General features: G+C 44.5%; 1 protein-coding gene across 2 annotated transcripts in view; it reads right to left on the bottom strand.

The window, feature by feature from the left end:
- Nucleotides 1–21,862, bottom strand: part of SCAF4 (SR-related CTD associated factor 4) — a 28,806-nt gene extending 6,944 nt beyond the window's left edge. Inside the window, exons 1-17 of one of the 2 annotated variants that reach the window (XM_079321353.1) lie at nucleotides 21,354–21,862; nucleotides 14,172–14,255; nucleotides 13,564–13,608; nucleotides 12,979–13,140; nucleotides 10,966–11,101; nucleotides 8,615–8,754; nucleotides 7,923–8,099; nucleotides 7,605–7,705; nucleotides 7,057–7,104; nucleotides 5,863–5,971; nucleotides 5,361–5,528; nucleotides 4,661–4,746; nucleotides 3,972–4,162; nucleotides 3,210–3,310; nucleotides 2,112–2,225; nucleotides 1,252–1,408; nucleotides 307–461 (exon numbers count right to left, since the gene is read on the bottom strand). In XM_079321353.1, coding sequence (XP_079177479.1) covers nucleotides 307–461; nucleotides 1,252–1,408; nucleotides 2,112–2,225; nucleotides 3,210–3,310; nucleotides 3,972–4,162; nucleotides 4,661–4,746; nucleotides 5,361–5,528; nucleotides 5,863–5,971; nucleotides 7,057–7,104; nucleotides 7,605–7,705; nucleotides 7,923–8,099; nucleotides 8,615–8,754; nucleotides 10,966–11,101; nucleotides 12,979–13,140; nucleotides 13,564–13,608; nucleotides 14,172–14,255; nucleotides 21,354–21,383 — 2,004 coding nt within the window. In that variant the 5' untranslated portion in view covers nucleotides 21,384–21,862. The remainder of the gene's footprint in view (nucleotides 1–306; nucleotides 462–1,251; nucleotides 1,409–2,111; nucleotides 2,226–3,209; nucleotides 3,311–3,971; nucleotides 4,163–4,660; nucleotides 4,747–5,360; nucleotides 5,529–5,862; nucleotides 5,972–7,056; nucleotides 7,105–7,604; nucleotides 7,706–7,922; nucleotides 8,100–8,614; nucleotides 8,755–10,965; nucleotides 11,102–12,978; nucleotides 13,141–13,563; nucleotides 13,609–14,171; nucleotides 14,256–21,353) is intronic. The other variant, XM_079321354.1, reaches the window with a different exon arrangement.
- Nucleotides 21,863–24,403: the final 2,541 nt, after the last annotated feature.

The raw sequence follows: 24,403 nt of genomic DNA, 5'->3' as shown, positions 1-24,403 counted from the left end.
CTCTGAATTTAAATTAGCTCTGATTGAAGGGATTCTACTATTTTAACACTGACAGGAATCTACTGGTTTCAAAGCAGTGAAGTATCTGCCAATAAGAAAAGCTTTTGAAGGAACAGTAATAAATAAAACAAGTAACAAAAAAAAGCCAATCCCAAAACCTGAAGATTCAATTCAGCCCTTCTATTACAAAGACTCTACCACAATAATTTCTTTGTGACTGAGAGAACAGTTACCATTCCTGGCCCTCCCTCCCTCCCTGAATTATTCTTTAAAGTGAGTTTTTGTTTATTTCTGTGGAACACTCACCTGTGGAGGAGGTACTGTTATTGGTGCAGGCATGGGGACAGGAATTGGGACAGGTAAAGCTTTGGGAATAGGTGACACTGGTTCATTGTGTGCAGCTTCTGCACCTCCATTCTGAGCTACTTCGTTCTCAGACTTCTTGGGAATTCCCTTCCACTCTGTCCAAAACAAAATCCCAACAGACGTGGATCAGACAAGCAGAGTCATGTGAAACATGCTTTGTCATGTTTACAAAAAAAGATCTAATTTAAAATACTCAAGGAACAAGCAGCACAGAGCTAAGAAGCATTTATACTATTTCTGACAATAAAAATTCCAAACTCATTTAAACACAGCAAACACTGAAACAGCAAATCAACTTGTTCCTTTCAGTAGTCATTTAACAGTCCTTTGCACTGACAGTGTTTACACACACCCAGGATTCTGTTACATTATCTGTGGAAAAAACTGTAACTTTTTTTTGGGACATGGTTTCAACAGGTTCATTCTATAACTCTTGGGCAAGAAGGCAGCAGCTTTGTCACTAATTTGACAACTCACTTCTAAAAAACTCAACATCTTCAAGTCTCAAACAAGGAAAAGGAGAATACAACTATAAAGAATTGTAGCAAAATAAGAGAAATATAAAAATGTCAAATATAGCTTTATACTTAATTTATGGAAGAAACAGCTTCTATTGTATGTCAGAACTTCCTGGGAAAAGCCAGGAAAAAGAAAAAAAAAAGCCTTTGGGAAAAAGAAAATCACCAAGAGGACTGGAACACACTGACATTATGTTAATGATTCATTACATTTTTGTTTAAAACAACTGATTTATGTGTGTTCAGCATGAAAAGATGCTACAATTAGAGCCCATATACATTAATCACCAGCTAATTGGGCAAAGAGGACAGAATGGCCAATCCCTGAAATAAAGGTTCAATAGTAAAACATGCCACAACACTGTACCTGGACTCAGGGTCTCGTTGTCCAGCATTCCTCCTTCACAGAAACTTTCAAGATCTTCAGGTTTGACTTTGTCCCATGGTATGTAAGTCACACCCAATTCTACATCCCAATACTGCTTGTAGTCTGGCTTTATTCCTTTATTCAGAGCCCAGGCAATCTTGAGGGTGGGAAATACAAGTGGTCAGCAAAAGGTTTCCATTTGAATGGATTTAATATTTCATTCTCACAAAACAGTGTTTCAGGGTAAAAAGTAAAAAGCATAAGTGAAACAGCTACAAAACTCTGAAGTTTGTTTTGTTTTTTTTTTTAAAGCACACTTAGTTCCTATTCCTTGGCTTGACTTGCAAACCATTTGTAAAAATGTATAAAGACAGCTTCTTCTGATAATCCCCAGCCACTAATATTAATTTCATTTCCCTTTGGAGGACAGTGTCACACTAATTTGACATTCTACAGAAGGAAGAACTTCACTAATTAATGCTTATTTCCTTATTTATTAGAATTCTTTGTAGGATTATCATATGTAATGAAACTCTGTTAGGAGACAAATAACTGCCTACAAGAAACACACAGTGCCAGTTCTCTGTAATGAGAAAAGGACACCATTCCTGTTGATTAAACAGATAATTACTGGTACTCTTTCAAGCAAACTAATACAAGGTTCCACTAATCCCACTATATAGACCAGGAACAATAATTCTAAAAAAAAAAAAACAGGTCAGTCATGTATTTTTCAGATTTTACAGAGTATCATCTCCAGAACACATGTGAGTCTGAAATACCCCAAAGCCCAGCACAGATGAGACAGGATGACAGTAATCACAGCAGCTTTGGAAAGCCTGATGTTTTCCAGGCAGTACCTTGATGGATTTCTGGTTGACTTTGAAGTTGCCTCGGCTCAGTTTCTGGAGGGCTCTGTTGGCATCTTGTCTGTGCACCATGACAATGTAGGCACATCCTCTGGGTGGTATCATCTGTGTGGGGTTTAAGGAAAAAGTTCATTTTGCAGGTAACAACAATCAACAACACCCAAATGCTCAGTTACAGCAAGCTGGGACATCAGGGATGTTCCAAAAGGAGCTATGGAAGTATGGAAGGAATGTTAGTTTAAGAGGCTAAGAAAGCCACTATCTTCTGGGAATTCACATTTCTAGTGAGCTCAAACTTCTACAACTTCTGAAAACTTCTGAAATACAGCTGACTTCTGCATATTGGATCCCTTCAAATTGCTGAACAATAGTATTCATGTAAATTCTAACTCAATTATTCACTTTGCTGGAATGCACAACAGCATCCCTCTTTGCTCTGCCAGCTGCACCTCCACATTTGGTTCTAGCTGCAGATATAGAATAATTTTTATTTGTAATGAATTTGAGGATAAAACTCCTATGTTCTTTTACAAAATTTGGGAATTGGAAGAAAATTAGTCTCTTATTTTTGTTTGCTTGTTTGAATGAAATTTTTGAAGTTACTGGTACAGGTATAATCTATATATAAAATATTCTTAAATACAGCAAAATAAATCAACTGTTCTCGTGTTTATGGCTACAATGACAGAAGTGCAACAAGAACACCAGCTGAAGAGTCCACACTCCTATAATCAAATAAAATGAAGCAGCCAAGAAACTCAAAAGCATGGGATACAATTCTGCAGCCATCATCTTGCAGAGAAAGCTGGATTATTATGAAAATGGGATAATCTTCTGTATTACTCCATGACCATTTTTACACTGCAGGAAACCAAAGCAGCATAAAAATGTTAAGAAGTATAAACCTCCCTTCTTGATTGTGTAGAAGTCAGGCACATGAATTGAGTGCACACATGAAAACACAACACACAGGAAATGAGAGGCCAGCTCTTTGGAATGTATCAGAAAGAACTCTGCCTCAGAGCAGCCTGGAGAGATTTCTGCACCCAAGCACATCAAAGCATCTTACACTGCACCCCTTCTACTCACATTGATCGACTCAATGGGGCCAAACTCCTCCAGGAGACTTCCCACATCCTGCTGAGTTGTTCTTTTGTCGAGCTGTCCTACCCAGAGTGTGGTACTGCAAACTACAACCAAGAGTTAGCACAGGTGGTCAGAGCCATTGGTGGTACAAGCTCCTCAAAAGACAGATAACTCTGAGGGCTCTGCAGGCCTTTACACCCCTGGGACTATCACTTTTGGCTCAGGTTTTGCTTCTCTCAGAATGGTTTTTTTTTTTTTTGCTTGATACTCTGGGGTCAGAGAAGATTCCACACTCCCAAGGAATATTCAGAAGAAAACTACTATGTTTGGTCTATAAACACTGGCAAGCAAGCCAGGATTATATCAGAAATCCAAATATTAGCCTGTCTGTTTTCCAGGTCAAAGCTCTCCTTTGGGTCGGAGAGATACGCAAGACCGAATACCCAGAAAAATTGTAATAATTTACAATTAACTCAAATCCTTTTTGTTCAGTCTGCTTTACCCTGTATGTCTCAAAGGAAGGAAAAGAAAAACATGGGGTTTTAGCTTTTCCTTTCCTCGTTTTACAGCCAAAATATTTCTAACTTGGAGATACTCCAGAAATGCTAAACTATGAGTAAGGGAAGTGTGGTGAAATTCCTACCAGGAAACACAAGGCAGTTAATCTTTGCTTTGTGTGGACGAGCCTTGGAAACCAGAGCATCATTAAACCCTTGGAAGTGCCCCCAGAACACGGCACTGCTGGAGCTGGCAGAGCAGACTCACCGCTGACGGTCTCTGCCTTGATGTGGGGCAGGCCCTTGGCGCGGCGCTCCCTGTCCCGCTCGCGCTCGCGCCGCTCCTGGGAGCGCGACTTGGGCGAGTGCCGGCGCCGCTCCCGGGAGCGCGAGCGGGAGCGCCGGTGCCGCGAGCGCCGGGAGCGCGAGCCCGACCGCGAGCGCCTCCTCTTGGGGGACCTGTTGGGACCAGAGCCGTGCTCAGTGCCTGCCACCTCTCTTTTAGAAAGAAATGGCTAGAAAAGGTTATAAAGAAATTACCAACCCAATGGTATTTTACATCATGTTCAAGTTCTAAACCACTCAAGGTGTGGAAGACCTTGTAAGCCTTCAGACAAATCATGTGGAACTTGGTGGACAAGATGACTTGCAACCAGAGAGTGGAGCTAGATCTGCCTGGTCAGCTGGGATGTGACACACAGGCTTGGTGACACAGTCACAGATCACAAATGTTTTCATAAAAGTGTTTTTAAAGAACAGGCAAAATTAAACTATCATACTCTGTCTCCCTAAAATTTACTCTGGACCGACAGGCATGGAAGTTGCTCTCTCCCAGTGAGAGAGAACTGCACAGACACCATATTTTCCCCAGAAGGGAAATTACTTTAGAGGTCCATATATCTTAGAGCTGCTAATCTGCTTTTCATTCCTGTGCTAAAAGAACTCTCACTCATGTACCTTGATGCAGATCTAGATCTTGATTTCCTACTGTCAGAAACATGGCGTTTTCCCTCCTGAATGGGAGGCTGTTCCACTTCCATATCCTAAAATGTGAAGGTGACAGGTGTTATGGGTGAGCAGCACAAGCATTTTATTCCTTTTTATGCTCAGACTAAATTAACAGCACTGAAAATACACTGAATATTCAAATGTGTGAAATTAAAGAGTAATGTGACTCAAAAGCTTCACTCTGTGTAGCAGGGAGAGAGTCCATTACTGCATATACTTAACACAGCCACTGGAAAGACACCCTAGAAATAATTTACATAATTCCCATTTTCAATTTGAAAATTATTGGTTTTTCCATGCTTTACCCTATTTCAGCACCACCTGCATCTCTACAGAATATGATTTTACTCCCCAAGGTAAGTCAGTGGATCCCGTTCCATCATCAAGATCCCAGGCAAAGTAAGATCTTTGGAGAAAAGTTGCTACTTTTTTCCAAGATGTTATAAGAAACTACTTTAAGTCTGAAGTATGCTGGAGACAGGAAAGGGATAAATCCTGGATCTCTCCAACTGTCTCCCAGCAGAGCCAGCCTCATAGCCAGCTGTGTCCTGGTCATCCTGACATTTCTGCTCCAGGACAATCCACACTCATTTGGAAAGACGTGTATGAGAGCATTTTGGTCAGCCTGTTCACTGCAAGGGCTGCTCACCTGCTGGTGGGGTTTCTGCAGGTGTGGTTCAGCCTGGACTGGGAAAGGAGACTGGAAAGTTGGCTGCACTGGTGCTGCTGGAGGCATCACTGGCTGAGCCATGGGTGGGAATTGGGGGGTAGGCAGGAGACCAAAACCTGGCATCTGCCCATTCGGAGGAAGTGGCACCTTGGGAGAAGAAAAAAGAAAAACAGGATTCCAGCTAGAAGAAGGAATTACATTTGCTTTCCCAGCAGACTCAAGTAAAGTTTTACGTGTGCTCAAAAGTCCCAACAAAAGATGGAGGCAAGATGAAGCAGGCCAAGCATTTGGATGTAGAAGTAAGAGTCTTATCCTTCAAAGCCTGACTGGGACAGACACCAAAAATATGTTTCCTTGGGAAGATGGAGAGCTAAGCCACATTTATTCTTCAGCAACAGGAAAACTTCCTTCCTTCTGCATCCAAGAAAACAGCAAAGGATGGAAAACCCAACAGGGGGACAAGGGGAAGGCCTGGGGTTACCTGGTGCCGCATTGGATCCTGCTGCATTCCCATCATCCGCTGCTGAAAAGGATCCAGATTTGGGAGCTGAGGAAATACTGGCTGTTGCATGCCTTCTCCTGGAAACCCACTAAAAGCAGGAATATTTTGGTGAGACAAAGCAGGTGCACAGATTTGGCTTTATTTTACAGATTTCTATGCACATTCACACATTCTTGCTGTTATTTTAGACAGAACAATTAACTTTACTATGATCCCCTTTCCAAAAAAAAAAAAAAAAAAAGGAAGAAAGAGTAGCTTCCTGATCTCTTCTCCACTCTAAGAGTAGTCCTTTCACATCTAAAGAGATGCTACACAAAGGTTAGAGCCTCTCTCAACCCTGCACTTATATGAGCTTGCTAAAAATCTCAGCCTACAGAAACATTTCAGGAAGATATTCTGCCTTAGGCTAATTCTCTTCCTTTGCAGTTCCTCTTTTGGGAACAAAAGAAGCAGTGCTTTTCTCCTCAAGAAAAAGAAACTGGAAGAAAACACTTGGGTTTGGGAGGAAATAGGGCAGAGGAGAAAGGGCTGTGTATCATAGGAGAATTACAGTGATGCCCATCACTTCCTGATTCAACACACAGAATGGACAGTGCTCAGGGAATTCTGGAGGCCTGTGCAGGTAACAGGACCTGCTTGCAGGATGCAGCCTGTGCAAGAAACTCAGCAGGATTTCAGGGAAATAAAGGAATTTGATGGTGATGGGAAATGGAACTTTGCAGTGTCTGAAGACAACTCTGAGAAGATTCTGGACAGATCAGAATTTTATAGAGAGAATTACTGAGCTTACATGCCCAGACAGGGAGCACTGGAATGCCACCCTCAGGGACACCTTGCACAGCTGTGAGGCACTAAGGACAAAGGCCCTGAAGCACTACCAACAGAACATAAACATGCCCACAAGCCTCCAGCTGGCCAGACACAAGCAGTGCCTATGCTTGACCAACCTCACCTTTCTGTACTCCAGAGCTCCACCTGCATTCTAAGGTAAATCCTAGCAATTTCCTTCAAATGAACCCGTGGACATAAAGTGCTCAAGGTGAGAGATGCAGTCAGAAAGCTGATGACAGAGTTAGTGGTTTTGGTTTTGAGAGCAGGGTTTAGATGCAGATACAGAGAGTAAGACATGGGGCCACGAACTGAAGCAGGGGAAAAAAAGAAATATGGACTAACCCTGGCATTGAGCACCATCCAGCCTGTGCACTGAATGAGAGAGAGGTCCTGTGGAAAAAACTGGGATGTGGTCATGTCATTCCAGACTTTATCATAATGCATAGCAAAAGGGAAACAGGAGCCTGAGCTCGTTTGCATGGGGATGGAATGTTTGCCAACACAAAACTGTAAAGCCAATTTTCATTTCTTGAATACTTAAAACAATCACAGTGTTTGGAATAGTAGCTTTTCCCCAGCCAGTAAAGCAATCCAGCTGATCCACTGATGCCCTGACACCCTCAGGTGTACTGTAAAAACATGGAACTCATCTTGCAACCAAAACTGAGCTTTTCTCTACAGAACACAGTCCTCCATCAATGAGGCAACAAAGATCTACAACAGATCACCAAAGTAATGAGACACAAAAATCATCCCACCAGAAACTTTTCATAGTGTTTTGAATTTGGACTGCAGCAGTTAAACACTGAACTAAGTTGGAATTTTAATCTACTTTCTAATCTAAAAATGTTTTAGGCCAAAGATTTGTTTTATTATGACACAGAACTTACAAAGCTGGCTGAGACACTGAAGGGGAAGGAGCTGAATCTTCTTTCTTTGAATCTTCCACTGCTTCTGGTTCATCATCATAGTCAAACCGATCTAGCAGCTTCTGAAAGAAATCACATTGGGACAACTTATTTTTTCTGTATCTTACCCCAACTGGCAGCCAAAATATCTTTATTATCACATTCTTACAACATATATAAGCTCTGAAACTAAAAACAAAGTTAGAGTTGGGGAAAACTAGAAATCTATATTCCAATACAAAATAAAAACTGTCCAAAACCAGTCTTCTTCAGCTTCAGGAAATGCAAACCAAGACTTACTTTGTCAAATGATGTTTTCTGCTCAGGTGCTGTGAAAGCAGCTTTCTGCTCTGGGGGCTGTGCTGCTGTAGTTTTCAGCTGAGCAGTAATAGCTTGAACCTGAGCCATCACAGTGTTGTCTATGACCGGTGACTGGGGCTTCTGAGGCTGCTGGAAGGTCTGCAGGATTTGCTGGAGCTACAGAAACACGAGAGTGTTTTAAGTGTATGTTCTCATATAAATACCAAGTATTGAAAGAGTTGTAGGATATAAATTTTACATCAGTACGACTGTGGCAGGGGATGAACACACCAACAACCTGACTGAACTGTGGAAAATTTACAGCAAGACCAGGAGTTCCTTTTTAAATGCTCTGGTGCCAAAATTGAGTAGACCCTGACACTGCAGTGTTCAGACCCTTCAACACAGCAAACATTTAAGTGGACTGAACGATAAAATTCCTCATTCTCTTTGAGATATCCCTCCTGTTCTGGAAACCCTGTTACTGCATCAACTTGCAACTAATTATTTAGGAACATAAAACTCAGTATCATCAAAATGTCAAAATTATTGGACGGAAGAATTTAAATACCCCAATTCCCGCAAGTCTTCCACCAAAGACCTCTGGGAAGCTTTTTTTTGCTTCAAATCCAGGCTATCAATTTTCCCCCTCATTTCAGTCAGGAGCTGAAGGGAATCAGAGAGCAGGTTACCTGTTGTCCCTGTGTTGTCTGGAACAGCTGGGCTACAGCTGCAAAGGCATCGGAGCTGGGCAGCTGCGGCACGCTGGGCACGGAGTTCGCCGTCACTTGCGGGGGCTCCGAGGGACCCTTGGCCGGAGGGGGTGGTGAACCTGAGGGTTTGCAGGAACACAGGAAGGGTCCTGTGACTCCACAGCAGTGTCTGCAGCCTACAGCCCCCTGCTTAACCCTAAAGGGCCATTTCCACCAGCCCAGCTGCACAGTCTGCTCTTCTGCCGTGAACTGCTCCACTCACTGCTCACGCCTGTGCTTGGGATGCACTAAGACAGAGAAGCTGGTCCCACATGGAATTTTAGCTCCCAGCTCCAGGTTTGTAGCTGTGCAGAGAGGAAAGCTCTCATTCAAACAGCACTAGGCAATGAGCTTCAATACCCTGAACATGGTGGTTTAACTTCCACAGACCTGGGCTCCTCCTTTTGGATGAATGATACAAATCAATTATCTCATGGCTCACTGGAAGAGCAGCTGAGCTTCTCTCTGTATTTTCCACCGGTAACTGAACTTTTGCAGAGAAGTCTGGCAATAACTGAAGGATTACTTCACAGGCAGTTTTCTTTGATAAAGTTTGTTCACATGCTCCTTCTGCATGTGCACAAGCCACACCTGCAGCTCATGGATAAATCCTCCCACCAGGAAAATTATATTTACTAATTTTTCCAGGAAAAGACTCCCATTTCCACTAAGCTTTGCTGAAACTGAGATCACAATTTAAGACATATTAGTGTTCCCATTCTCTCTGCATTACATTACAGCACCTTTTTAAATAAACATCTTGCCAGTACCAAGCAAATTAGCAGCAATCCCATCAATTCCTACATACCATAACTGTTCTTCAGCAGATCTGTTTTGATAGACATAATAAAGGTGTACAAGGAGCGAGTTAAAAAAAATTCCACAGATAGAAATATTTAGTTTGAAACTCTAAGCAAACATGTTTGCCCTGTAATAGCAACTCCTTTAAAGCCATTCCTCTGTTTGCACTTCAAATAACTCCAGTGTTGACAGGGAGCAAGCACAGGCAAATGTGTTGAATAATACTTTCCCAGAAGTGAAATGCAACATAAAGCAAAAAGGTATGTCTTGTTTTTAAATATAAAGTAACTTCCAAATTATTTCCTGTATATTTTCAGAAGGGTATCTGCTTGCTCAAGGGAGAAATTTTGCATTTCTCTCTGTCTTTATGGGCAAAACAGACTCTACTTCACATGATGCATTAATATATTTATTATTATTCTAGCATATTTATTGCAGGGCAAAATTACCCCCTCTGGGGCATCTGAATAATCTCACTGAAAACCTCTTGCAGAAGGCAGCCAATCTGCTCCCCACTACTGAGGAGAGATGGAGGTGGACAGGCAGTGCCCCTCACCTGTCCCAAAATTCAAATCTGAGCCCCTGGGCTCAGATGCCAAGGCATTCCCTGGCCCTGCCAGGTTTATAAAACCTTTAATGGGATTCACTTCCCTGGACACAGCTGGAGATGCTGTCACTGTTTTGCTGTCCCCCACCACAACTCATTCCCTCTCTTCCATTTTCCCAGTCATACTCCACCAGCACAGTAAATAAGGAGGTTACCAAAGCTCAGTGTGAAACATGGAGTGCAGAGCCAAAAAGCAGCTCTCCAGAGAAAGAAGGAATTGTGGAATGCATATTCCCTGCAACCTCACTCCCAGCTTTGCTGTGGCACTAAATAGGTCAGTGCAGGCACTGTGGGCAGGCTGGCACTGCTGTGCTCTGCAGGTTGGTGCTTCTCAGCCAGCAGCCAGTGCAAAATCCCAGGCACAAATGTTCTCTTCAAGAGCTTGGATGTGAAACACCAGCCCAAGACTTTCAGGGCTGCACACTGACACACTGACAGCTGCTGCTTTCACCTAATAAACTGACTCAAAGGAAGATGAAGCTCTTTAACATCCAAGATCCCACTCACTTATCCGGATTCTGGCATTAAAAATGACATTGGAATTATAAAATTGAGAAATCATATAAAAATATTTCAAAGCAAAAGAAAAAAACAGTATTTAAGAGGGCATGCTGAAGTCACCTGTCAGTGTGCACATATATATATATATCATGCATAGATACATGATAAACACTTAATGTATTTCCCAAGTCAGTATTCACATGCTGATAACTTCTGAAGTACAGTATCAGCACTTACTTAAAATTAGTTTGGCTGTTCATTGTGACAAAGCTGACTTTATTGCTATGTCACTGCTGGAACTAAGAGCAGGCACTCTGTGCTAAAAGCAAACAAGCTGTTGCCATTTGCCCTTTGAGAGCAGGAGTTAAAATGTCATTCCTACCTTCATTGTTAGTAGCATTCTCTGCCATGGGTGCAGTGGCACTGGTTCCTGCTGCCATATCCAAGAGAGGCTGAATGATTTCAATTTTAAATACTCCATTTTTCTGCCAGAGGTTCAGGACACGAACTATTTTACTCTGTTAAAACAAAAGGAAGCACCAATGCTGAATCCAGCCTTCTTAAGTCACCATTTTATCTTCTGTATGCAGAGAAGGTTTGAACAGCACATGACATAATCACACCAACTTCACAAACCCCTTTGTGCCCAGACAGCACCAACACCTTTGAACTGGCAAAGATAAAAACTGCCAACTTATTTTATTGTCAAAGCAATCTGTGACACTTCCCTAAAACTCTTCTGGCCAGCTAGAAATCCAGGACATCATTTCAACCTGTCTACACAGGTGGTCACAAAGGGATGAGACAAGCAATTCACGTGACCAAAAGGAGAAAAGGAAGATGAGCTGGAAAGCCTTCATGAAGAGAGGGGCAGTTAGACCAGAAAATGCTACCACAACACTTTGAAGTCCCATGGAAGCTTCCTTGCTTGGTGTTTATTCCTAACCCAACCAATTCTATGTTGAGACCAGAAACTGCATCTCCATCATTACCCAAAAGATGAGAAAAGCAAGTGGGAAACATCCTCACTGATCACTGCAGAAGGATTAATTTAGCATCTCTGACTGTCAGCTGTTATTTAAAGCACATTTCTATTTTTTCTTTCACATGAAGAACAATGCAGCTTCCAGGAACAAGCTGGAAATTGGCCTTTCCTTCTTTAGCCCAGCATTCAAACACAAATGTCTCTGTAGTTGTACTGCTTGAGCTGGAATATGCAAGCAAGTAGAAGGCAGAACATACATTGTGTTGCTGTCTTTTCTACAGACTTAGTCATTCACCTGCACATATATAAGCTTTAAGTACCTTTTAGTTCCAAGGTAAAAAATAAAGCACATAAAAGCCAAAAAATAGGCAAATGCAATACACTAGTTTTCAGGCACATATTAATTTCATAGGAAGACTGTTTAAAAAAAAAAAAAAAGGTAGCATTTTCCTCTTCAGATATCACCCACAGTTGTATCTGCAGTTCAGACCTTTTTTTTGTTTGTTTATGAACTAAGAATTCATTAAAGCAAGTATGTTCAAAATAATATTATTACCTATATCAAGTTGTTCCATGAAGGAGATGAACAGTCTCATTCACTCAGATGAACAAAATAGTAATGGAGAAACAGAAAGGAGAAGGGACTGCTCTGTTCCACAGGCTATCAACCCAGGAGGTCCCAAATACCAGATTCAATGCCTGAAGGTCTAAATGTTCCATATTAGAAAACTACAGAGAATCCAAGCCTTTCAAGAGCTTATTTAGAGAGTTAGGGAGGGAGTCAGGTAGAAAAGGAGTATTTCACTCTTACAAAGAGAAAGGGAGTAGGTGATTTTCTGGAAACCAACTGGCAACTTCTGAAATACACTGATCTCAGGAGTCTCAAAACTGTTCTGAGAGAATTCACAAAAACCACCATCTCTGGACTATGAGGAAATCACACCACTTTCTAAGCCTCTGTTCTACTAAAAGGTACAGCAGAACTAAGAAAAATGAGGCCTTAGACCAGCCCTGAAAGCAAATAACACCAAAAAACCTCAGGTATGGGATTGGAAAAGACTGAAGAAATCAACATGATGATTTTCTTAGAAAACATTTCTGAGCAGAACAGACTCTGCCTACAAAGCCAAAGCTTCTCCTGCAACGCTTGCTTGTTGTGGCAGACACTGCCTTCCAAAGGAAGTTCTGAAGGAGCCTCAAGAAGGACTTTTGGCACACTAACACACATTGCTGAAGTGTCTGCATAGGACGAGGTCAAGCAAAATACATTTTTTAACCTGAATTTGCATTGAACTGTCACCTTTGATAACCAACAACAGTCAGTACCAGCGTCAGAATGAATCCCCAAATCAATGTCACAGGAGGCAGGAGCCAAGCAAATGGACAGCAAGAGCAAAGTGCTCATCCTACCTTGTCTTCAGATGGACACAGATACAAATACTGGAATGTGGCAGTAATGTTCTTGGAGAACCTGGGCCCGAAGACGTCCTTGTCAGTCCCGAACTGGTGGCGCGATTGCCGCACGATGGAGTCGATGACGTACAGACCCGGCACTTTGTACTCCGGCTTGCACTGCCAACGGCACACAGGGGCTCTGGGTCAGCCCACCCCCACAGCCCCCTGCAAACCTGCTCGGGGCCAAGCACAGCTCTGCATTCCCACCTGCTGCTCTTCATGCCCTGGCAAGCATCAGCACTGCACTCTCTGGAACTGTGCATTGTCTTAGTGACAATTCATCTGAAGCTCAGCACCTCCAGGTTCCTCCCCAGTTGTTGTGTAGGGAAGATGGGAATCTCTCAATTCTTTCCTCCCCTCTTTAATGTATTATGGAAAATTACAACATGGAGCTCATATAGACGAAGCCCTAACAAACCAGAATTTCCTCCCTCAATCCCTAAGTAACAGAAGTCTTTCTAGTTGTTTACTAGCATTATTAGCAATATGTAGTGAAGCATGCAGGTAACTTTATCAATAAACTTTTTTTTTCCTTTTTACCTTTTTGATAAACTTCTCCACAATCTGGACAACGTGCTTGTAGAGCTGGAAAATAAATACATCCATTAATTTCTCAACTCCTCAGCATTGGCACATCATTTTATAAGCATTTTAACTCTTCGTGCTTACTACCATTTTGGAAAGGCTACAGAATGTTGTAGTCACTCTCTAAAAAGCAGCATGTTCCCAAACTGACAAAAATATTCCATGGGGGAAGCCATACCCAAGGCAGAAGTGTGTCAGTGTGCACACAAGGCACAGAGCTTACCAAGTATTAGTGAAAGCTTTCTGCAATCCACACTGGTTTCACATGTTAAGGTGCAGTTGCATCCTGCAATATTTAGTTTTATTACAAAAAAATCACAACATTCTAGTGGGTGTAGCATGAAAAAGCAACGACTCAAAAAAATCCAAGCTGGCATTTTGCTCCTAGTCCAAAACCAAGAGATGATATTTGCCACCCACTTGTTTCTAGACAACAGCCTTAAGAGCAACTAGAATAAACCATCCCCAAAGCTGAGATTGGGAAATCCTGAGTATTTATTTACAAGTGAAATTATAAAACATTGCTACTGTTACAGTTTCATCTTTGTTTTGTTGTACTTTACCTTAATAGCTTTAATGGCAGCTTTTGTGATGAGAATCATCTTTGCTCGGGAAATAGGAGGTTTCATCTCCATCAGTGAGAAGAGCTAAACAGAGAAAACAAACATTAAAAATGTATTCTGAAGCTCAGCAATTAAGCAGAAAACAACATTTCAGGTGGGTGACTTGATTACTGCCACCTACACTGGGTATGGCCCTGGGAGAACTGGCTGTTTCACAAACCCAACAGAAACCTGCATTTACCAGGTTATTGCTAAAAAGAACTGCTTCAACTGCTCTGCAGACTTGGCTGCCTTACCCTCCAAATGGCTCCCAGGGGAAAAGATCACTCCTCAAGGAGACTTTTTGCAGAAGTTATAGATATTATATGAAGTCTGTAGAGGTTTATATGAAGTATACAGAAGTTATGTGGCATCTTTATAGGTGACACTGAAAATAAGCATTAGCTCCACGTTTCAGAGGGAAACCAGAACTGCACACAGAGCTGGACACAGAAAGCTGAACATACACACATAACAGCTCTTACCCTGAAATATTTCTCAAAATCACAGAAAAAATTGGTGTTAAGCAATTTTATTTTCATCTTTATCATAAAGAAAAGAATGAGCCCTTGAATGTGAGTAAAAAGTGTCATCAATTTATTTGCCATAAAGCAAAGTAAGAGAATCAAAGTGTCTTCATTTGTCAGTGTAACAAAGTAAGATGTCATTTAAAACTTTCAAAACTATTTACTTTCTTAATTTGATTCCTATTTCAGGAGATAGGAAAGAAGAAAAACTGTCCTTCCAGACAGTGGTAGCCACATGCCTTTTCCAACACCAACACCAGACCATGATTCTTCATTATTCATCCCCACAAAATACAAGTTCTTGTGCCAGAACTTTGGGGTTTTAAAGGCATTTCAGCTGTAAGAGATACTTCAGCTAACATCACTGCTTGCTGAGAAATCACACTATGGACAAATAAAAACTGCCAGGTAAAAGACAGAAGGAGACAGGGGTCTGTGAGCTGATATGGGTTTTTGTAAAAATCTTGTTTTCAATTTACACTTAAGTGCTTTAGAGTAAGTGCACAACCTCTTGATGAACCAAGTCAGTGCTATTATTAAAACTCAGGAAAATCTGTTTTAAGGGGTAATGAAGGGTTGGGGGTGGGGTGGGGAGGCAAACCTCAACACCCACAAACAAACCACCAGAAGGCTCAAAAACCAAAATGGGAGAGGAAGAAAAAGAGCAAGCATTACAACAGGCACTTCATATCCCCCCCTTAACCCATGAAGAAGCAACTGATCCTCCAGAAAAGGATCCAGTCCCACAGCAAAAGAACAAAGGAACAGGTGTGCAAGCACTGGTTTGGTATTTATATTTCAGGAACACAAGGAGAGATCCCAAGGAAACTGGAAGAGCTCAGAGCAGGGCCCAAGCTGACAAGAAATGAGTGCAGCAAAAAAACAAAAAAAAGTGTCTTAAAAGTATCCCAAGCAGGACATAGCAACTGGGGGAAACAAAGAAAAAAAATAAAAATCCAAGGACAAATAAACTGCCAGGGAGAATGAAGACACATATACATGAGTGTGCTTATCTATCTACCTATCAATCTTGCTCTTCTCACACTCCCCCCCCACCTCTTGGAATTTTACCTCAGAATTTTGCTCTTTTTTAAAAATTACCTAAGATCTTAGAACCAAATAACTATTTATAGCCAATTTTTATGTAAGCCTCAGTATCAGTTAGATGTGTCAACACCATGGGTACAGCTAAAATTCATCTCCCTTCCTTGTTCCTGGTGGCTTCTCCCTGTTGGGAAGGGGAGCTGCTCAGAAGACACCTGGGTACTTCCAGTTGCATTTGTTCAATTAGACTTGGATCTTCTTTCACACACACTTCCCAAACCAATATACAAAAAAGTCACCCAGCCACTATTTTTAGAGGGCTGTTTCACAATAATACATCCAGTTTCTCAAAGGACACAATGATTAGCTCAAGGAACAGCTTGGATACAAAAGCATACACTCTATGTACAAAAAAAAGAGAACAATGTATGTAACAAAGGCAAAGCAAATTTACAGCGGTTTTCAAAGTCCTGCCTCTCACATCAGGAGCCTGTGACCTGCTAGAAATTACTTTCTGCTTTTACTGCCCCTAGCTACATGTTTACAGGATGTTGATACAAAAGAAGTAGAGGTGTTCAAGGGTATTAAACTCAGGCCACAATACAAAATATTTGAGAGTATTTCCGGGTGCTCTTTCCAGCAGGATGGAAGTACACGGTAAATTATCTATAAAGCCAGAAAATTCACCTGCTCAGTTTCTGGGTAAATAAATGCTATTGAAGCATGGCAGGACAGCAAGAGGAGAGCAATACAGAGTGACTGTCCCCAAATGCAAACTGAGTGTGAAATACAGGAGCTGCACAGAGAACAGGGGGCAGGAGAGAACAGAGCCCTCCCAGCTCCCACTGTGCCTCTGCTCCAGCCCAGGGGCCAGTGAGGGGCAGGTAATGGCATAAGGAACAGTGTGCTGATGGCCTTTGCTTCTCAATCTTTTGAGCAGCAAGTTATTAATTTCTCTCATTCTATAATTAATGCCCTTTGATGGTTTAGTTTACATGGAAATCTGAGAACCTGGGAGTTCTGAAGCAAAGGGGAGAACTGCTACTTTAAAATTTACTCAGCTTGATGTATGATCTTAAGTCTGTCTGTTTCAGGTGTGAGGTAACATAATAAAAGTACCTTTGAAGACTGGAAACTGACTTCCTTGGCATTGCCCTCTTGCTCGAGTGTCTGTGCCATAAAAAGGTGTCTTTATTTACAAATGAAGAGCTAGGAGCCTATTTTACACAGGCACTAAACAAACCCCAGAGCACAGCAGCTGCACAGAGAGGAGCAGGAGCTACTGAATCAGACAGTGGTTAGTGATTAGTGGGTATCAAGCACCCAGGTCACTGCCAGGACACCTCATTCAACCTCCCCTTCTCCAATTTCCAGAGCAGTCCAGCACACCCTCAACCATTCCCAACACGCCTTAGGTGTCCAACAAGCCTTCCCCGAGCAGGCTCCATGCACAGTCAGCACTCTGTACATTCATTCACTGTCTGTTGCAATGTATTTTATTAATGAATTTAGAGACTACCTGACCCAGACATAACTGCAGTTACCTGTTCCTGTACAGACACAAAGGGATGGTGGAGGACATCACCAACAAGCACAGATATTGAACTATTTTGTTAACAAAACACCTTTATTGTTAATGCATGACCAAATCTCTCAAAGGAATTCTGTCAGCTCTATCCATTTTCCTTTCCCTCTAAAAGTCACTGCTTCCTTTCCTCTTCAGGAAAGTTTTTCCTTAAGGCAAGGAGAAGGATCTGTTGCTAAGCTGTATCTCAGCAGATCAATGCAAGTTTTAAATGCTTGACCACCAGCTGGGAAGCACAGCAACTATTAGGAGCTGCTGAAGGTAAGAGATAAAATCCAGAGCTGTCAGGCTGCATTATTTGGAAAATAAAGTAAGATTTGAATGTGACCAGATATGACCCCAAGGCAATGAAGCTCAACAGCACTTCATCAACTAAGCTACTTCTGTGGCCTAGAAAGACCATTCACAAATCCTGAATCACTGGGGAGAAACATCTTCACAAAAGATACTCACACAAAAATGACATCATGCAAGCGCACAGAAGAGAGTTTTGTTTCCTACTCATGTGCTTTGGAAACACAGCTTTCAGGATCAGGGCAGGGCTCTTTGTCCAGCACATCTCCTGGAAAGCTGCTTGTCTCACTACTTCTCTTACCAGGGATCTCTACCAGAATGCCACAGCTTCCAATACTCCTGGAAACAAGTTCAGGGCAGAGGTGAGAGACTCCAGCCAGATGCTGGCAGCTGTGTCCTTCTCCTTTTCTGTGCACATGGAGACTCACTGGGGATCCTGAGGTCCAGTAACTGCTGGAGAACCACTGGGAAGGATATCCTGCTAACCTCTATTTATAGCTCCTCAGGATGGAGGGGAAGGCTGAACGGGCAAAATAAAGTCTTGCATTGGCAGAAAACAGCCCCACTGGATCCAAACTTCAACTGCTCAGTAGCCTCAGGATGGGTAAACAGCAAAGAAGGAATGTGCAGCTCCAGCCATAAACAAACAGCCCCAGGACATCTCATCTGTTTGTTTCTAGGCACATTTAGGTGGGGTATCAATTGTTTCAGGGGTACACATTAACTACTAAGACACAGCACTCAGTGAATGATATGCATTACTCAACACAAATAAGAGATTACAAAACAGGAAAGCTGACTTTATTCTACTTACAGCAGCAAGATTATTACAAAAAAAAAAAAAAAAACCAAAACTCTAATTTTTAACTTTTATAATCAGTAAAGTATGCTTCAAGTCTTCCAGATGAAAGAAAGGGACAGACATTCCCTAAACTAAAACATGCCAAGGATTTATATGGCAAATCTGTGGGTTCAGTGGGGGTTTTTTTTTGTTTGCTTGTGTTTTGGGGGTATAATTATTTTTTTGTTTTAAAGAAAAATGTTTGCTTGTTTTCTTAAAACCACAAAGAGTTCTGTCTCCAGTTACCTTTTGTGATTTATTTACACTGTACCATTATTGCAACATAACACATACACCTAACAGTACATGAATTCTAACTCATGAAAGTAAACTCCTCAGAGACAACACATTCCACTACAGACCTGTCAAATCCCACCTATTCAGCTGGTAGCACCTGCTCAGACTACAGCTGGGTTAAAAAAAAAAAGAAAAAGCTGCCACTAAAATGCTCTGCTTGCTCCTGTAGAAACACGAGCACTTGGAAAAGAACATTTATTGGCAAAGTTGCATTCAAAACACAGTCCAAAGAACAGGATTGGGAATGGCACACAACCCAACATGATGGAATTACACAACCCAGAAGTTCCCAATTCTTGCCAGAGCCAAACTCACTCCTCTCTCTCCCCAAGCTCTTCTGCCAGGAGGGAACCCCAACCTCACAGCTCAGAGGACACCAGGTTTACAGCCACACACTGAACTCGGGCCTCCCACCATCTGAGAAATTGCCACAAACACCAAACCCACCCAAAAACCCCAAATGATGGATGGGAGCACCTGATGGAGTAAATGGCAATCCTCTTTCAGGCAGAGTGGCAAAGAGCTGGCAGGTGCCACCTCCAGGGAATCACCTCTAGCACACATGGTGAGTGCAGCACCAAAGTGCAGTTGGAACTGCCATGGTAAAACCACAACTCCCTGGCTACAGTGGCACTGTACAGCCAGCAAGGGCAGCCATTCCAGGCCTCTAGGGTATTCTGTAGCTGCTCCCTTCCCAGGCAAAGAATTAAAATCTTAGTGACCTGAGCCCTCCCAGGCTGAGCAACCCCTGCTATCCCCACCACCCAGACCTTTGGTACAAGTGCTCTCTCTCTGAGAAAGCCCAGAAATGAACAATACCTGCCCGTAAATCTGACCCTGCTCACATTTCACATCAGCCTGCATTGCTCTGCCTGCACAGCTCCAGGCAACACAGGCAGAAAAGGGAAGGGATCAGTCTGAGAATTGGACTTTATGCCCTGCACAGCAGCACAAACACAGCTCCTGAGAGGGAGCAGGGCAGGAACCACACAGCCCCTGAAGTTATTCATGTGCTGCTTCACACACCACTGGCTCTACAGAAGCACTCAGCCGTACAAAGGACTGCAGAACAGAGATTTCAGCAAGTGCAGTTCTCTCCCCCACAACTGAGATCCAAGTGAAACCCAACACATCAGGATTTCACTCAGTATTTTCAACTGCATGGAAGCAAAGGATCTCACCATTCCTACACAGGAGAGGAAGAGGTACAGATCCAAACACGTCTGTTTCCAAGACAAGGATTAGTCATGGGATCCCCAGAAACACAACTTTTGCTCTGCAGTCACCATTCAGCACAAGCAGTGGGGTTATTGTTTGACAGACACCACTCAGGTTTGTCAGGCAGCAGTGCTCTGCCAGGACCACTGCTCATAATTAAGCATATTGCTGCTCCTTCTTTCCATCAACACTGATAATGGCACATGTGTGCTGTTTTAATAATTTGGGAAGGTGGCTTTGCACCCTGCCATCCCACTGGTTCAGAGCAACACAAAACCTCCCAAAAACTGGCAAATAAACAAACCACTAACAGGAGCTTTTCCCTTTGCACTTGCAGAGTTTTGGTAAGGATGAGGGCATTCTCAGGTGTGTCTGTGACAAACCCTTGCAGAGAGTGAGCCTTACACAGGCTGAGTCCATCACACGGGAGCAGCTGCCATTCTCCCATTTCTGTTCAACAGGCAGGCACAGCCACCCAGCCTCCAGCACCAATCTGGGAACAGGCTCAGCCTCAGCTTTCAGTGACTTTCTGTCCATGGAGGGTCTGCAAAACCACACTGTCCAACTGAGGCAGAAGTATAACCAACAGTAATTAATAATCATATTGAAGTCACGTGTCAAAAACTTTATACAGCAGAGCCTGAATTGACTTGCTATATATTATGCAAAAAACAACCACGGTCCGCTTTGCTTTCAACTTCTCTCGGCTGACTAAGAAATAAAAAAACCCTCAAAAACAGAAGACAGGGAAGGATCTTCTGTGCGGTAGGAAAGACGAGTAACCGCTTTCTAACCTGTCCTGTCCCTAGAGCTGGGATCGATGCCCGGGTCCCACCCCAGGCGCCGCTGCCATGCAGGGATGAGCCCCTTCCCTGCTCTCCGTCCCCCTGCCCGCGCCGCCGCCTCGCCCCGCGGGGCTCTGGCCAAGGCACTGCCGGCAAACGCGCGTCCCAGTGAGCGCCCACACGGCCGGGGCTCCGCGTGACAGCGAGCCCGCCTGGAAGCCCTGAGAGCAGCGATGCGGCCCCGGCGCTGCCAGCAGGAAACCGACGGGCGGCCGGAGGCAGCCGGGAGGCCCGAGGCTCCCTCCAACGCCTCGCCCCGCGCGGAGCGGCGGCTGAACGGCCCGGCCGCGCTCGCCTCCATTTTCCCCCGGAGCGCCGCTCTCCGCCCGGCGGCGGGCCCGGGCCGCCGCTCCCCGCGCAGGCCGCAGGCGGCGGGGCCGGGCCCGGCCGGAAGCGCGGCGAGCCGGGGGACGCGATGGCGGCCGCCGTGTGTCCGTCCCCCCCCCCCCCGCGCCGAGGCCCGCGCTTCGCCGCCCGCCCCCCGGCTCCCACCTCTTGGTTGAAGGCGTTCACGGCCTCCATGTCGGCGCTGGCGGCGGGAGGCGGCGGAAAGGCGGCGGGCGGGGCGGGCGGGCGGCGCGGCGGGGCCGGTCGGTGCCCTCAGGGCGCGGCCATGATGGCGGCGGCCATGGCGGGGCTCGCGGGCAGCGCGCGGCCCGGGCCGACCGCGCGACGGGCGGGGGGAGGCGCGGTGCACGCCGGGATCGGCCGGGCCTCCTCCCGGCCCACGCGAGAGGTTGGGCGGGAGCGATGGCGGGACCACGTGACCGCCCTGCTCCGCGCGCGCGCCAGCGACATGTCAGCGCCGCCCCCGCTGCCGCGGGGAGGATGGCGGCAGCGGCAATGTCAGAACCCTCAGTCACTGTCACTGTCACCGACACTGCCCCAACCCCTGGGACGGCACCGCTGTCCCGCCACGCCCCGCAGGCGCCGCGCTTCGGCCCGTCAGAGCGCACCGCGGGTGCTGCGGTGCGGCCGGGCTCGGCGGGGTCCGGCTGAGCTCGGCTGAGTTCGGCTGAACTCGGCTAAGTTCGGCTCATCTCGGTTTAGTTCGGCTGGGCTCGTCTAGGTGCAATTGACTCGGCTCGGCTCGGCTCGGCTCGGCTCGGCTCGGCTCGGCTCGGCTCGGAAGAAGGGGTTGCGGCTGCTCCGTGCTTCCAATAAAATTATTCTGGGTCCTATGGATGCTTTTCTATGCTATGTAAACACGGAGTATTTAAACCTGAGAAGGAATGTGTGTCTAATTAACTTGTAAGCGTTTCTGGGTTTGCAAAACAATTTTGGGGGGAGTTTCTGGGCTTTAAAAAAAAAAAAAATTCTAATTGCATTCTATTTGAGGGAGGAGAAAGAATTCCTGTGCAAGAGACAATTCTTAGGTCCAAGTTGGTAACAGTTTTCCTTGGTATTCTAGAGAAGCACTGATCAATTTCTAACTTGTGGCTTCTATTAAACTTTCCGGGTATTGGGGACCAAGTAATTCCTGACGAGCTTCACACCTTAAATTTCAGGGTTTTGGTGGGTTTTTTTCTTCTTTCTTTTTATTTTTCCCGGTTTACTGCTGCTCCTGCAGCGGCCAGGAGATGGCTCTGATGTCCACTCTAAGAGGGGGAAAACCAGGGAAAGACAATTTGCTCTGCCTGAAACCGTGTCTGAGTGTCAGCAAATATCTTGGGCCAGTGTGAATTCACAGGATAAAAGATCACTTTGATCTCGTAGCACATGAGGGGCGCAGATTCAAGAACAAAGTCCAGGATCTTGTTTCTTCACAAAAGAACTCTGTTTCCTTGCTCAGTACGAAGGATCTGACGTGTCCCTGAATTCAGAGGACGGTCATCAAACAGAATTCCTGGGTGTTGGTGGGGGGTTGTTTGTTTTTAAACTGAGAAGAATCTAAAGGCAGCTTCCAGCACTTTGCTCTGAGATGTTGAGGTCTGGTCTAAAGATTAATTTCCACTGAAAAAGGCTTTATCTCCTCTGGTTTTTTGTACTTCTAGCTGCCTTCCTCCCCAGGTTATGGTGTTTATATCCTTCACGGAGCCTGCGTTGTTCTGTTCTCCAGCATAACCCACCTGGGACAAGCCACCCCAACGAGAACCTTTTTATCCTGGTAAAACTTCACCAAACATCATGGCCAGCCATTATCCTGAACTGCTCTGTCACAAGATCCCTGTAGCTGGATCCAGAGGGGAAGGGATGGAGCACTGAACTCCCCAGGGCCACTGCTCCTTGTCACCTCCTGTCCCTGTCACCTGCCACTGCCCACAGCCATCTTTCCTGTGCCAGTTTTTATCACTGATTTATTTTCAGGATTCGCTTTCAGACCTTTTGCTTTGCTCTCAACAAAAGCAGTCAGCCCTGCTTGCATCCAAAATTCCCCAGCCCGTGTTCTTTTCAGGCAGAAAACCAAGTGTGAGAACACAAAAACCTGTTTCATTTTCTTAGTAAAAACATCATTTTTATATATATATATATATATATACACATATATATAAACACACCCCCACACACACAGACTGCACCATGGCCACTAAGCAGATTGTTTTCCACATTGTGTGCAGAAGGATTCTTGCAGAAGATGATCATTTTTGTGATTCAGGACTAAATTAAACCATACAAAGCTCCATCCAAATCGTGCAATGGCCTGGGTGGGAAGGGACCTTTAAAACCCTTCCAGTCCCATTCCTGCCATGGCAGGGACACCTTCCACTGTCCCAGATTGCTCCAAGCTCCATCCAGCCTGGCCTTGGGCACTGCCAGGGATCCAGGGGCAGCCAGAGCTGCTCTGGACACCTGTGCACAGGGAAGGATTTCTTCCCAGTGTCCAATCTAAACCTTCCCTCTGGCAATGGGAACCCTTCCCTGTGTCCTGTTCCTCTCCATCTCTCTCACAGGCTCACTCAGATCCTGGAAATGCCAAGTTCCTAAGCAATCCAAAGGTCTGAACACTGGAGTCTGGGAAGGGAAAGCAGTTGGAAAACACCTCTGGTGTTGATTGTGTGCCAGCATCAAACGCTTGCCCAGTGGCTGGCAGGAGATAAAAGCCCAGGAGCTGAGAAAGGAGGAAGGACCCCAGGAGAGCAGGGAGGGCTGGCTGGGGCTGTGAGAGTGCATTATTCCAGGGATTCTCTTCCAGGAGCCCTCTGGATGGCTGGAGGAATGGGAGCCCCGTCTGCCCTTTGCTCCTGCACAGGTCACAGGCAGCTTCTGGCACTGGTGCCCCAGGAATCCTGCTCCTTCTGTCACCATCAACTGTGAAATGCCTCGTTTGCAAAACTCACTGCTTCAGCTCTGGCTGCATTTTGGTTGTGGGTTGCATTTTAGGTCTGTTTGGGGGGTTTTTGTGGGTTTTTTCTTTTTTTTTTTCCTATTTTTTTTTGGCGAGGTAGAAATCTCATCATTTCAAATGTAAATAATTAATAAAATAAACCCTGCCAAAATAAACATTCCTGTGCGTGCATGGGTGGATCTTCTCTTCTCTACAAGAGGAAACAAGTCGTGGGATGGGTTTGGTGGTTCATGTGCTCCTCCAAAACACTGAAAAA

Source organism: Erithacus rubecula (assembly GCF_903797595.1).
Source record: "Erithacus rubecula genome assembly, chromosome: 1".
In the NCBI taxonomy this organism is placed as follows: domain Eukaryota; kingdom Metazoa; phylum Chordata; class Aves; order Passeriformes; family Muscicapidae; genus Erithacus; species Erithacus rubecula.
Note: the sequence above shows the minus strand (reverse complement) of the source record. Positions and strands in the feature narration are given on the sequence as shown.